The sequence below is a fragment of the Papio anubis genome, chromosome 13, assembly GCF_008728515.1.
Source record: "Papio anubis isolate 15944 chromosome 13, Panubis1.0, whole genome shotgun sequence".
Taxonomy (NCBI): Eukaryota; Metazoa; Chordata; class Mammalia; order Primates; family Cercopithecidae; genus Papio; species Papio anubis.
In genome coordinates this window covers 15,483,725-15,497,877 of record NC_044988.1, presented here as the reverse complement: position 1 = coordinate 15,497,877, position 14,153 = coordinate 15,483,725, and the positions used below count along the sequence as shown (strand labels likewise).

Here is a 14,153-nt window from a genome sequence, read left to right as displayed (position 1 = left end):
AAACTTCCGGTAGGTTTTAACTGTAGCACACATATGTTTGTAAAGATTTCTAGCCAATGAATGACATTTTAAAAGAGAGAAGCTGTTCTTTGACCATCTCCTCAAAGAATCATTAATCCGTATCAGGAAATTGGAGAGGGTGCACGTGCAGGAATTTTTTGCTAAAGAGCATGATGTGTCTGAGGAGTTATGACCCACAGTATCTCTGTTCCAGAGATCGCTTGGCGATTGTAAATGCTGGAGGCGGGGGAACCTCTGTCCTCTGCATTTGTATACCTCTTGAGCTGCATAGAACTAATTGCTCCAACTGCACGAGGAGGTCAAGGGGGGAGCCTGTGGCTTACAGATGCTTGTGTCTCCTAGTTTCCAGCAGTAAATATTTATTAGATGAAAACTTGGCTGAGGCTGCATATTAAAGAGAAGAGGAAAGGGCATCTCTTGGGAGATTTTATCCTCAAGGCAGTTACCTGCTTCTGCATAATTGAAAAGAGACCTGGCCTGGCTTGGAGGCTGTCTTATCCCTTCAAAAGAGATTGATGAACAGTGATGGCCCATTGGTGTCAAATAAAGAGCTTTATAGTGTTAAAAGAAACTTTAGACAAATTAAATTTAAGGAGTTTGAGCAATGAACGATTTGTGAATTGGGCGGCCCCCAGAATCACAGCAGTGCCTCGTGGTTAGAACAAATTTATAGACAGAAAAGGTAAAGTGATGTATAGGAATTGGAAGTGAGGTACAGAAAGAGTGAGATTGTTTAAAGCTTGGCATTTGCCTTATTTGAACACAGGTTGAACATGCAGCAGTGTATGAGTGGTTGAAGTATGGCCGCTGGGATTGGCCAATGCTCAGCTGTTGTTACAGGTGCATACTATTGAGTTAGGTTTTCAATTTATTGGACTATTAAGCTAGGTTACAGTTCATCACCAAGGACTCAAATATAGAAGTATGGAGTCCTTCTCAAGCCATACTTATTTTGCTTTAATAATAGTTTAAGAAAGACATAAGAAATTAAAAGACAGTTTAGAGGACAGCTGTCATGATAAAGAGTTTAGAAAAGAATGTGTAGGAAGATGGGTCAGGGGTGGGGGATACTGGAATTATTTAAACCTGACAAGAGTCGCCCGAATAAAGTATGACAAGCAGTTGGTATTTGGACATTTGCAGAGGTGATTATATAGAATATAGAGCAGATGTTCTCAAGTATTTTAGGATGCCAAAGCACTCAGGAAAAGATCACATTTACATGGCCCACAGTGTAATCAGGTGAGGTTGCCTAAGACTCCATTCTGCTCTAAGGCTTTGGCACAACTAAGTCCCACTCTGCTACCAAAGACTGATGGCATCAGTAGTATCATCCGAAATACCAACAGGATTACTTAATAGTAGAAAGCAGAGCCTCGTTGCTCTTATCAGTTTGCAAGCCAGTAAGGGAGAGCATCCAGTGTGGACTGAAGGTGCTCTCTATTGGAATAGGGGAAGGACAGGTTGGATTGTATATTCATATTCATACATATTCAACAAGTTTGGGGGAGAAGCTATACATACTTATGTGGGTACCCAGTACACAATAATGAGTAAACATATGTAACGTACATCCCACGTTGACTTTGGAATGGGGGTTTAGCACTAAAATGAGGTAGAATTTGACCCTTTACATCATAAAGTGAACTACAAAAGTGGTTTGTGTGCAGCCTCTATAGCTGGCAGATACTGGCAATCTCTAATATTAGTAGCTTATCAGAAAAGAATGTTTGTAAGGCCGGTCCTCTGTCCGATTAGAGCTGATAGCTTGTTTGGTTAGAGGGAGTTTAGTTATAGAAGGTTAGGAAATTTGCCATGCCATCCAGGCCCTGAACCCTTGACCCATAGGTAACTTTGTTTCCTTAACCTTAGGGTCTGTCTTAGTTGATAAAGGGGCATCTATTTTGGTCTTTTAGATCACAATACCTTAGGGCACTGTAACTAATCCCTGGTTTAAGGGAGTTGCATACTTGTTACCAAATTGATATAGAGGGTTGGGACTGTCTGTATTTGAGGTAGACTTAGAAAATGTGGGGTCAAAATGACAAATAAGAGATTGAAATAAACGGAGGAAATAATCGAGTCTGGATTTGAAAATACTACTTGATTTGTCACAGGATGGGTGTGTGGGTGTGTTTGTAAAGAAAATAACTTTTATCTGAGAAATGTGAGTCCTTTTAAGTTGTCAGGCCTGGAGAGACAGTAAAATGAGACAGAAATCACAGCCCTATTTCCTCCTTGAGCTATGTATTCATCTCTTGAAACTGCTTGCTATTGCCACATGGAGTTATATAGTAACCCAGTAATGCCACACCTGACACTATAACCTACACCCTATAGTTTAATGATGTATAGCCAATCACTAATCAATGTTGCTTCTGTAAACCAATGAGAATTCCTGATAACAGCTTTGTATCAGCTCACTCCTTGACTTCTTTTTTTGACTTTAAAAACCCACTTGTAACTACTGCTAATTGGAGTGTATATTTAGGCTGACTTGCATCCGTGTTCCCAGGTTGCAGTCCTCAAGCTTGACCCAAATGAACTCTCTACTTATAATAATTTGCCTCAACTTCTTCCTTTTAGGTCGATGTATATGTGTGTTTATGTAGAGAGTACGTTCCAAAAATGCTTGAACAGTTTAAACTTCACTAACTTCAGAAAAGTAAGTTCTGTAAATTAACCCCAAGATCCCTTGAAGTTTTAATTATATACATTTATTGTACACTTATTTTCATTTTGTAGATGTTAAATAATGCATTATTAGTGAAACCATGCCCCAGAGAGTTGAAGAAACCAATGACTAATGAAATTAATCAGTTTACAGGATAGCCGATTAAAAAACAGCAACAACAATAACTTACTAAAATGCCAGAGCTCTTCCTGCTTCTGAGATTTAAAAACTGGCTAAAATGGATAAAAGCTATTAAGGCCAACTGGAGTTTGCACAGAACAAGCTGGCTGATGTCACAGCACAAATTTCTGCCACGTTTCAACCAATTCCCCATGAATGTGCACATGTGATACATGAGGCAGTGTTAAACAAAACTGTGCATGCCGAGGACTTTCAGACCTCCCCTTTCCTTCCACCAACCGACTATGAAGTCCAGAGGCCACTCCCTAAACCTCTTCTAATAAAATGACTGCATGAAAGCCAGCACAGGGGATGGATTTGAGCTGGACTCTTGTCTTATTGTTGGTTTATTTACAATAAAAACCTTCTTTTCTGAAAAACCCAAATTGGACAGTGAGCTGCTTTTCCTCAGTAACATTAGTTATAATAATTTGTGTCAGTTCCTCTGATTGGAAATAGTAAAGCCTGACTTCAAAACAAAAAATGTAATGTTCATCATTTACAAAATGAAGTAAGTGGAAAGGAACTTTTTTATATCTGCGTTTATGTAAGGCAAAAACATTCTGCAGATAAGACGGATTTGAGGACATATGTGATCCTGAGAGTGGCAATGCCTGGGTACAACAAATATTCCAGGCAGTATTTCAGGCTTTCAAGGCAGTGTAGTTGGTGGGGTTCAAGTTAAAGGCTCCAAACAGTAAAGCGAGACTTGGGTAATGCCTGGTTTACTGTTGGAACAAACTGAAAATTCCACTAAGATAAATATATGACATGAAAAAGGATGGACTTGGGAAATGGAGTGGCAGGATAGGGCAAAGGGACCCAGAGAGCCCAGGAGAGTCGGCTGTGCTGGTGGGGTTGGGGCTGTGGACACACCCCCCTTTTGTTGCTCCCTCCACCCTCAGAAACCCTCTGTGACTCTTCCAAGCTCTGTGATGCAGGCCTGGGTTTATAGTTAAGTCTGGGCACCCTCAGTGCTCAGTTGCTTCAGGCAGCCGAGCTATTCAGACCATGGAGAATATCCTCTGTTTTCTCAGAAGCTATACTGAGACAGGGCTGAGCCCTGACTCACATTACTTGGATATTGACCCCAACTTCATCTGCTTGAGTGGGTTGGGATTGTTTATACTGTACTTGTTCTACGTGGTATTGACCCTGTATTCGTCAGCCACCGAAAAAAATAATGACATCCAAAAGGTAAGGAACTGTGGGTGAACACCCAAGAGAGATGCCCTGTTGTTGTTTCCCAATCCTATTCCCACACTTCTAAATAAGTCTGGTTGGTTCAGAGACATATCTTACATGGGAACTCTGAAAAGAGGATAGAGCTTCACTCTTCTGTGGCAGAGACTGGGCAGACTTACTGGTTCAGGTGGACTAAGGTTTCCATCTGTAGCTCATAGACTACCTATCTGGCTGTGGTGGAGAGTTCCGGGATAAAATCCTAAACACAATAATTCTGTGGTCCCAGATGGGATTATTTAGAGAGTGTGGGTTCTCTGAAGGAGAATAGTCTCTGCTGAAATTTGATCATGAGTCACATTCCCATGTCACCTGTCATTCAACAAAGCCTTCCTTCATGTTGGGCTGACCAGGGGAGTAATGCTGAGAGTCTCTGAGCAGAGGCTGGAGCCAGAGGTCTGTCTCTGGGACACTTGTCCTGTGAGGGAGCACAGATGTGACTGTTGGACTCTGAGTCTGTGCCCTGGATGAGGACTTCTAACTCAGCACATCAAGTGTGGCTCTCACAGAAGAAATCCTCTTTGAGGATTTTTTGGAGAAGGGAAAATGGGAAATATTTTATCTCCGTTAAAAATTGACAACAGGAACGTATTTCTGTAATTAAAGAGTCATATGATTCTTGTATAATGAATGAATGAATGAACTTCATAGAGTGTGAGAGAAGTGAGTCCCAGTCTGTCATTATCTTTCTTTTGTCCTCAGCATCAGGGCAGAGCCAGGAGGAGAAGGAAAGGTGGGACATTTAAAGGTAATGTCAGCCTGCTCTATCTGAGCTTCAAGGGTGACCCTTTCTGTGTCTTTCATGAGGACTCAGTCCAATGAATTCCTAGAATGTCAAGTTACTAGATACAGTCTTAGAAAACAGAGCCCTCAGAAGACAGGCTGATGGGAAAGCAATCAGACCTGAGACAATGCTCACAGGCCCTGCTCTGCCCATTCATGGGCATGACGGAGTGATGGACCTGAGTAATGGGTGTTGCCCAATAGGTGGCCAAGTTAGGTATCGAGGAAGGACTACTGGTTGGCTTGGAGTCAGAGCTTCTGTCTCACAAGTTTGCATAAGTACTTTGACTTCCTCGATGCTCGGATTCCTCTTGGAGGTAACCACTGATGTCTGTGTTTCACATGGTTGTTTTGAGTATCATATGGGGTAATGTATGTGAAAGAAGTTTACTAATGATTCCACACACACATGTGAACTTGTGAATATTATCAATGACTATATTATCAGGGACTATTTTCTACTGATTCTTGGGGCTATCAGAGTTTAATATCCCAAGGGTCTTCCACAGAGTGACTTCTGTATGATCCCTGTGCCTCTACGTTCATTGCATATAACATACTCTTCTGGTTTCCCAGACCGGAAATGTTTCCAGAGAGAAGTGGAAGAGGAAAGGAAGCTGCTTTCTATTCTGAAAAGGTGATTAATCTTTCCCCTTGGGTTCTGTTCCCACCCCCTCCTTTTTCTTTAGTATGTTCTGTTCATTTCAGGGATTCCTTGTAGCCTGCTGTAGTTTTGGGAGTGGGTAGCCATAGGAACGGGTATGTGAATGAATGCTTTGGGGAGAGGCTATAGTGAGGTCATATGACCTCATATATGGTGAGTTCATGGGTGGGGGGCAATGTGATGTGGGCAGCAGGCTTCAGGGGGCCCCCCCCTTGCCAGGCTAACAGACCCTCCTTTCCTTGTTCTGGTCCTGGCTGCAGCTTTGGACCTCCTGTTTCCTGCAGTCCCCTGGGCCAGCGTCATGATACCACCCGCTTTCATCGACTGTTATGCCCAGACCCTGTCTGTCAGGTGTGTAACAGAGCAACTGCTGATATCCAGCGACTGCTGTCTCAGGAGTCCCTGAAAGATGCCGCTCCCTCTGTGTCCCCTTTGGATTCTGCAGGTTCTGCGACTGAGTCATCGTTCACTTTGTCGTCTGCCCCCTCAGCAACCCCTACAGAAGACCTAATATTGTCTCCTCGGCCCAAGCTCTCTCCACCCCAGTTAATTCTCTCACCTGACTTGATCACCTCCTTAGCTGACTTGTTTTCACCTTCATCACTGAGGGACCATCTGCCACCACAGCCTGTTTCTCCCCTGGATTCCATGTTCCCCATAGACCATTCCTCACCCCTACAGCTTCCCTTTCCCCTTCTCCCACCACATCACATTCAGAGAGTGGAGCCCAGTCTCCAACCTGAGGCCAGTTTCTGTCTGAACACCATCTTTTCACTTGACTCCACCCAATGCCAAGATATTTCCCAGGCCATGAATCCCACTGATTCATGTGCTCATCATAACAAACCACCAATCTCAGCTGCTTTACCACTGGAAGACTGCTCTGTGACTCAGTCGAAATCAAGACTCACCATTTTGAAGCCTTTTGCAGAGATGTTATCTCTAGGTGGCTCTGGTGAGACATCCACCTATGCCCCAACAATCAAAGGCATTGACCATTCATGCCCTGCATCTTCAGAATTCTCCTGGTGGCAGCCTCATGCCAAGGACTCTTTTTCCTCCAATTTTGTGCCATCTGATTTCATGGAGGAGCTTCTTACCCTTCATTCTTCTGAGGCCTCTTTAGGGGGGCACTCTGTGGCCAACGTCATACAGCCTGTTAACATCTCTTTTGTCAGCCATGACATTCTGGCACTCCTGGAGAGAGAAGTCAAAAAAAGGTGTGATTTCCTGATGTGGAAAGAAAATGGAAAGAAATCAGGATCTTTCCCAACACAACTTAGGCCAAACTACCAACTAAATTCTTCACAGAAAATTTTATCCTCAATTGCTGATAAGCATGACTTGGCAGAATCCTTTCCCTTTAGGGCCAGTAAAGGCAAACTAGAGGGGCAGCACATCCATCAGCAGCCCCCATACTCTAAGTGCTTTGAGGACCATTTTGAGCAAAAATATGTGCAGCTCTTCTGGGGTCTCCCATCTCTACACAGCGAGTCTCTTCACCCTACTGTTCTTGTCAAACATGGCCGTTCCTCCATGTTTGTATTCTTCAATGGCATTACAAATACATCTATATCCCAGGAATCCCAAGTACTTCCCCCTCCCCAACCTCTGTCCTTGCCTAGTACCCAAGCTCTACCCTTGCCTCAAACCCTGCCCCAAGGTCAGTCCCCACATCTCACTCAGGTCCAGTTCCAGGCTCAACATCAATCTCCACTCCCAGCCCTACTCCCTGGTCCTCTATTCCGGATTAGGATCTGTGGAGTGTGTTTTCATAGACCCCAGAAGGAGGCACAGTTTCTTACGCCATCTGAAATTAATCTTCTGGAGTGTAACGTGTTGCAGAAAGTGCAGGAAAGTGTGTGGGGTTTACCCTCTGTGGTTAAAAAATCCCAGGAAGACTTTTGTCCTCCAGCTCCCAATCTTGCATTGGCCAGAAAGTCCTTCAAGGTCCATGTTCCCATCTCTATCATTCCTGGAGATTTTCCACTGAGCTCTGAGGTAAGGAAGAAACTAGAGCAACATATTCGAAAGAGGCTTATCCAGCGCAGATGGGGCCTGCCCCGTAGAATCCATGAGTCTCTGTCATTGCTACGTCCTCAGAGCAAAATTTCGGAGCTATCTGTGTCAGAGAACTATCATGGACCCTTACATAGCTCTTCGGTTGAGAGTCAGAGCCTCAGTGTTCTAAAGAAATTTGGATCAAGCACCCCTAGAACCTTCCATGAGAGAAGCTCAAATATGCTTTCCCTGGAGAATGTGGGGAATTATCAGGGATACAGACAGGAGAATGGCCCAAAAAATCATCTGTTGCATGATCCAGAGACATCTTCAGATGAGGATCCGAGGTCTAACTCTGAGAGAGACCTGGACACTCATATGATGCATCTGTCAGGGAATCATTCAGGGGAGAGCCTAGGTCAGAAACAACTTGAAAATGCCCTGACAGTACATTTGAGCAAGAAATTTGAGGAAATCAATGAGGGTCGAATGCCTGGGACTGTGCATCGTTCATGGCATTCAGTCAAGCAGACGATGTCTCTTCCTGAGGAATCCCACAGCCAAATAAAATATCAAAATTTGGCAGCATTGGTGAGTGAGGACCACTGCGTTGATACTTCCCAGGAGATTTCCTTCGTTACTCCCAACAAACAAAAGATGTTTGAAGCCCATATTAAATCTTTCCATATGAGGATGCTGTGGGGCCTTCCCCGCAAGATCCTTGAATCCATAGAAATCTTCAAATCGAAAGAGGATCTTTCCACTTCCTTTTCCCATTTCGACATTCCATCCTCAGCCAGCTTTATTTCTTGGGGAGATTCCAAAGTTGGCGTCTCTAAGTTTCGTAGACGAAGCTCTTTTCAAGGGGAAAAGTTGGGAACAACAAGCTCAGTCCCTGTCCTCGATGGTCCTCATCCTGTCACCTCACCTGTCGGCAAAGAAGGGCAGGACACCCTGAGAAGACAATATTCTGATACTGACCATGACTTTATAGAGTCAGATTCCAAAGATGGGGTCTCCACGCTGCTTAGAAGAGGCACTGCAGATTTTCAAGGAGAAATATTAGAATCAACAAACTCATTACCCATCCTTGGTCATTCTCCCCTCGTCACCTCACCTATCGACCAAGAAAAGCAGGGGACCCTGGGAAGAGAATTCGCTGATACTGATAATGATCTTACAGAAAGTGTCCCAACAACTGAGGATGGCGGACAGACTTTTCTGCCCCCCGCACACAGCATCATAGATGAGGTCAGTCAGAAACAGACTGTACCGGCCAGTAGATCCAGCGCAGAGCTGCCCATAATGCAAGCTGGAGCTGGCCGTGAGTCAAGGGATAAGAGAGAGAGTGCCAGTAATAATGTTAACAGGCTTCAGGGCAGTAGAAAGACCTTTCCTGTCACCAATGGGTCGAAGGAGATGTTCAAGGAAGAGGAGAACTGTGCTCTTCAATCACAAACTAGGAACAACTTGACATCCAGCAAGTCAGGAAGCTGCTCAGTGACAAATGTGAAAACAAGCACATCTCATGAAACTGAAATTGTCCCACCAAGAGTATCAGTTCCCCAAGATCCTAAATCATCATATCTTAAAAATCAGATGCTGAATCAGTTAAAGTTGGTCCAGAGGAAGGATAGCCAACCTCAGAGCCATTTCACTGACACGTCTATTGCCTTAGAGAACTTGAGTTCCAAGGACTTACTGACTCATCCCCAGGGCATCTCGAGTGGGGATATGGGAACTTCCCAGGTGTTGCATGTCCACTTGGAAGACAGAGGGATCCGTGTGGCACAGCAGCAGGAGCCCAGGGTCCCTACCCATGTCTTACAGAAGTGTCAAGTTAAGAATTTTTCACCAGCTACAAAGAGAGTGAGCCCTAGGAGACCCAAAGGAGGAGAGCTTGGTGGGGGGGATGCAGGGTTGGAGACATCCCAACTCAGGAGAAAGAGCCACGCTATTCATAACAAGACATCAGGGGAGTTGCTTGGGAGCAAATCTTCCCCAACCTTGAAAACACAGCCTCCTCCTGAAAACCTTTTCAGAAAGTGCATGAAGACCTTTTTGCAGCGGTTTAATAAACCCAGCATAACAGATGAAGAACAAGAAATTTCTCGGGCAAAGGGTAGCTCCCTGTCATCATCTGTGCAGAATAGAGGTCGAGTTACAAGAAGAGCTGCCTTTATTGGGACTACTGAAGCTCAGAAAATTAGGAAAGACACTGGGGATTCCCCAGAGGAGAAGCTGGGGCATAAGCGTGGGATAGATGTCACCTGTCCCCAAGAGCCCGTTTCCTTCCCAGTGGAGCTTGGGAAAGCTCAGCACAACCCAGAAGTGCAGGTCAGAGCAGAGCCTGTCCAGGGCTATCCCCACAACTACATGGCTCCCTCCTGCAAACTGACATGTACCAAATCTTGCAGCCAACAAGCTGTCTTTGTTGGCCAGAATTGTCCTACAAGGATTAGACAGATCACAGACAAGGACAGACAGCCTGAGAAAGTTGAGGCATTTAAGGGGAAGATATTGTGTCAAAGGCATCCCCAATCCGTTACCCACAAGGAAGCCTATGCCACATTCAAACCCCACTTGCCGGCATCAGGTCAGCCTGGTGTGTCCAGCCGTCCCGACCAGTGCTAAAAGCACTGTGTTCAGTGATGTGTCTTTACTAACTGGACAGAAAATGCTTCCGAAGCATTTCCAGGGAGGAAAATTTCCCCCTACAAAATAATTCATTCCTTGTTGAGAATCTTGATTCTCCCTAATAAATGTACTAATAAGAAGAATGTCTTTTCTGTGTACTGTGTTGCGGGGTATAGGTTTTGGGTAACCGAAGCTTATGGTTAGGGAAACATAGTAGTTATCTCAGCTCTTACTGACTCCCTAGTGTGAGTTTTAAAATCTGCCCAATCCCCTGGAGCTCTTGTGGAGGAAAGAGTATCATGTGCCTCCAAAAGCCCCTTCTCTCCCTGATGAAGTCTGAGGAGATGAGCTCTTTTCTACCTCTTTGCTTGAGACTTACTGATACTGTATGGCAGCCTGCACCTTCCTCCCCATTCACTGCTTCATATCCTTTAGAGCAGTAAGGAAGGCAGGCCTTCTGTATCTGAAGAGAGGGTGAAGTACAGGTACATTTTTCAGAAATAGTGGTTTAATATCTATTTTAAAAAAAGTTATCACTGACCACAGGATCGTATAAGTTGTTGGGAGTGTTTTGGGTATTGCTGTTTGGGGTAGGGTGTCAGGAACACTGTGGATGCTGCTTAAGAATTTGAAAAGCAGGGCATCCTGATGATTTAGGGAAACATATTTTGACCTCAACGTTGAGGTCTTTCTACTAATAAGTCACTTGGGGAAGTAGTTCCCCTCCCTGTGTATTTCTCCATGCTGCCTGGATTGATGGCATTTTTACGGAGCAAAAAGATCACCTAGCTGTCTGTGGCAGGAATTTTGACCAGGCAACCACCTACCTCCTGGGGTAAAATAAAGCTAAGGGTAGGGCAAAGATGCCTTAGAATGAATGAGAAAGTAAGAAAAAAGTGAAGCTAGGAAAGGATGACCAAGCTGGTGGAAAAAGGTTTATGCCCTTCATGCTCATATCAGGACCCTTTCTCAATCTAGATCTAGGCACCACCCCCTTGATTTTTGCCAGGGTGCTGCAGCACTGACAGATGCCATTTTGTCAGAAGTGTACATGGGGCTGTTCTTTAAATACTTAAACAGTATCTGCAGGGCTGTTGTTAACATGGCATCCCTGTCTTTAGAGAAGGTGATCTTTGTGCCTTCCTTCTAGCCATGTTGATGGCAGCATGCAAGATCTTCCCTTAGTGTATACAGTGCACCTGTCAAGGTGGAGGTGTCACCTATGATCTTCATGGGCTTTGTGGAATATAATATTGTCAAAAACACCTGCAGCTCATGGTCCAGAGGTTAGTCCTGGACTATGCATGAGGTTTACAGATATTTGGGGGCTTACTATGAATCTTTACAGAATGTTCCGTATTTCTAAGAGCGTGCACATATGCACTCTTAAAATATTAGGGGTCTGAAGAGAAGGCAACTCCACATACACAAACTGGGACTAGTAAATAAGGTGAGTTTTCTAGAGGTCACTTGAGGTACGTTTTCCAGAAAAATTGTTAATGCTTAACGTCAAAACAAAAACACAAGAAAACAAAAGAGAGCAAAACAAAACAGATATCCGCTATAGCTCCCTCACCATCCTTCTCTTTTCCTATCCATGCTTATGCCACTGACCCTGCAGTGTCTGAAGCTTAGGATTGCAGAAATAATTCAGATTCTGTGAAGGCCTTAAGAAGCACAAAATTGGGATAAAGCCCAGAGCAAAGAACTTGTGGATGTAGAGAATCCATGGAGGACCCAAACATCCATGTGGATAGACTTCCCAATAACCTGGCCTTATTGCTCTGTCATTCCATCTTAGGGTCCTTTACCTCCATTCCAGTTCAGTTACTGCCACACCCAGAAGCTATCATCAGAAACATCTAAAAGTTATCATCAGAAACACCTCTTTTTTTGGAGGCAGAGTCTTGCTCAGTTACCTGGGCTGGTGTGCAGTGGCATGTTTTTGGCTCACTGCAACCTCTGCCTACCAGGTTCAAGCGATTCTCCTCTGCCTTAGCCTCTTGAATAGCTGGGATTAAAGGCACAAGCCACGGCACCCAGCTGTTTTTTTTTTTTTTTTTTTTTTTTGGTAGACAAAAGGTTTCACCATGTTGGCCAGGCTGGTCTTGAACTCCTGACCTCAAGTGACCTGCCTGCCATGGCTTCTCAAAATGCTGGGATTATAGGCGTGAGCCACCATTTCTGACCTCATTAAAACCACCTCTACATCTGTAATAATACAGTCTAACGTTCTACTCTTTGACCTCATCCTACTATCCTTCCAGTCTAGGCCCTCAATTTGCCAAATTTTCACACTGGGTTATTATTTTTCTACTTATCTATCTACCAAGTTCTTGTCTTAATTTCCTTCTTCTTCAATGCAGATTTTATGGTCTATCCTATAACCAATATTTAAAAAGCCCTATTTGAAATATGCCTTATCCAATTCCCTTTAATCCTTCCTGTCTGACAAAATCCCATCTCTCTGCCTTTTCCATAAATGTCTTCCCTTAAATGACCAATCACTATTGGATTAAATCTCACAATTCTACTGACACCGTGATAAATGCTGCATGGTCAGCCTTAGCACTACCTGGAAATAATTCACTCATTTATCCAAAAATACTTATCCTGTGCTTACTAACAGAGAACAATACTAATGAAGCTTTGGTCATTTTTCGTTAGTCCACTTTGTCATCCATGCTACTCAAATGTATTTCAAACCTTCTGCACTTTTCTCAAGTTTAGGCCATCTCCACTTACTCAGCAGATGTGCTGGCCTCACCACTCAGAGAAACTAGAATCCATTGGATGTAAACGTTTCATAAAAAATTCTTCAAAAACGATATCCATCGCTCCTTTGTTTCCTTCCAAGGTTTCTTCATTTTTTTTTGAGATGGAGTCTCGCTCTGGTGCCCAGGCTGGAGTGCAGTGGCGTGATCTCGGCTCACTGAGACCTCTGCCTCCTGGGTTCAAGTGATTCTCCCAACTCAGGCTCCTGAGTAGCTGAGATTACAGTTGTGCGCCACCACACCTGGCTAAATTTTGTATTTTTAGTATAGATGAGATTTCTCCTTGTTAGCCAGGCTGCTTTTGAACTCCTGACCTCAGGTGATACGCCTGCCTTGGCCTCTCAAAGTGCCAGGATTACAGGTGTGAACCATCGTGCTCGACCACCTTGCAAGGTTTCTATCTTCAGAGGAATTATACTTCCTGAAATGTCTCTACTGAGTGATAGCTAAACTCTAGTCTTTTTACTGATCCATTCTTGCCTTGTAATAGGTACACGGTATATGCTTTAAATGGGTGAATTTTGTGATATGTGTACTATATTGCAATAAAACTTAAAGGATTTAAAAAGAATAAGTTCTTGAGGATAACAAGAATGCAAGAGGGTACACCAAAAGGAGTTAACACATTTTTGGAAGATGAAAACCTGGTGGAGGAGCGAGAACTTATTTATCAAAGTAGACAAAGCACCAGCTATCCTTATTGCTGCTTCCTTCATGAGGCACTGAACATGTTTTATTTCTTAAATCCTTTCATTGAAGGGATGGTTAAACATACACAAGAGCAGGTAGAACAATATAACTCCTCATGTACCCACCACTTAACTTTCACATTTATCATTTGGTATGGATGGTACATATCATCTTTTACACTATGATTAAAGTGTAAAAGTCCATTTAAACATCTTGCCATCCATCTCTTAGAAGATATGCCATGTGCCATCTGCCAATGCTGTCACATTCCTTTGATACTTATCACATGAGGAAGACACTTATGTACAACAGATGTACACAGCATTGGTGACAAACACATTGAGCTTTAGTGGCTTTGGCAATCAGTTCTCCTTTGACTTTAAGTCAACTCTGAGGAGTCATTTGAATTCCTACCCACAGTCCACACAAGAAGCAATCTTACGGAGCAAATTCAGTGCACAATATTGCAGTCCTTTAATCACATAGT

At 43.7% G+C, this 14,153-nt stretch overlaps 1 protein-coding gene and 1 long non-coding RNA gene across 2 annotated transcripts in view; both read left to right on the top strand.

Annotated features, from left to right (window-relative positions):
- LOC103878459 overlaps positions 1–14,153 on the top strand; it is a 291,089-nt gene that overhangs the window by 8,317 nt on the left and 268,619 nt on the right. The window lies entirely within an intron of this gene.
- On the top strand, positions 942–10,345 carry SPATA31D1 (SPATA31 subfamily D member 1). Its single transcript, XM_031654094.1, is given in 6 exon segments — positions 942–2,686; positions 2,842–4,072; positions 4,820–4,865; positions 5,477–5,537; positions 5,825–10,118; positions 10,120–10,345. Coding segments are annotated over 5 exon segments (4,758 nt in total). The 5' UTR covers positions 942–2,686; positions 2,842–3,886; the 3' UTR covers positions 10,291–10,345.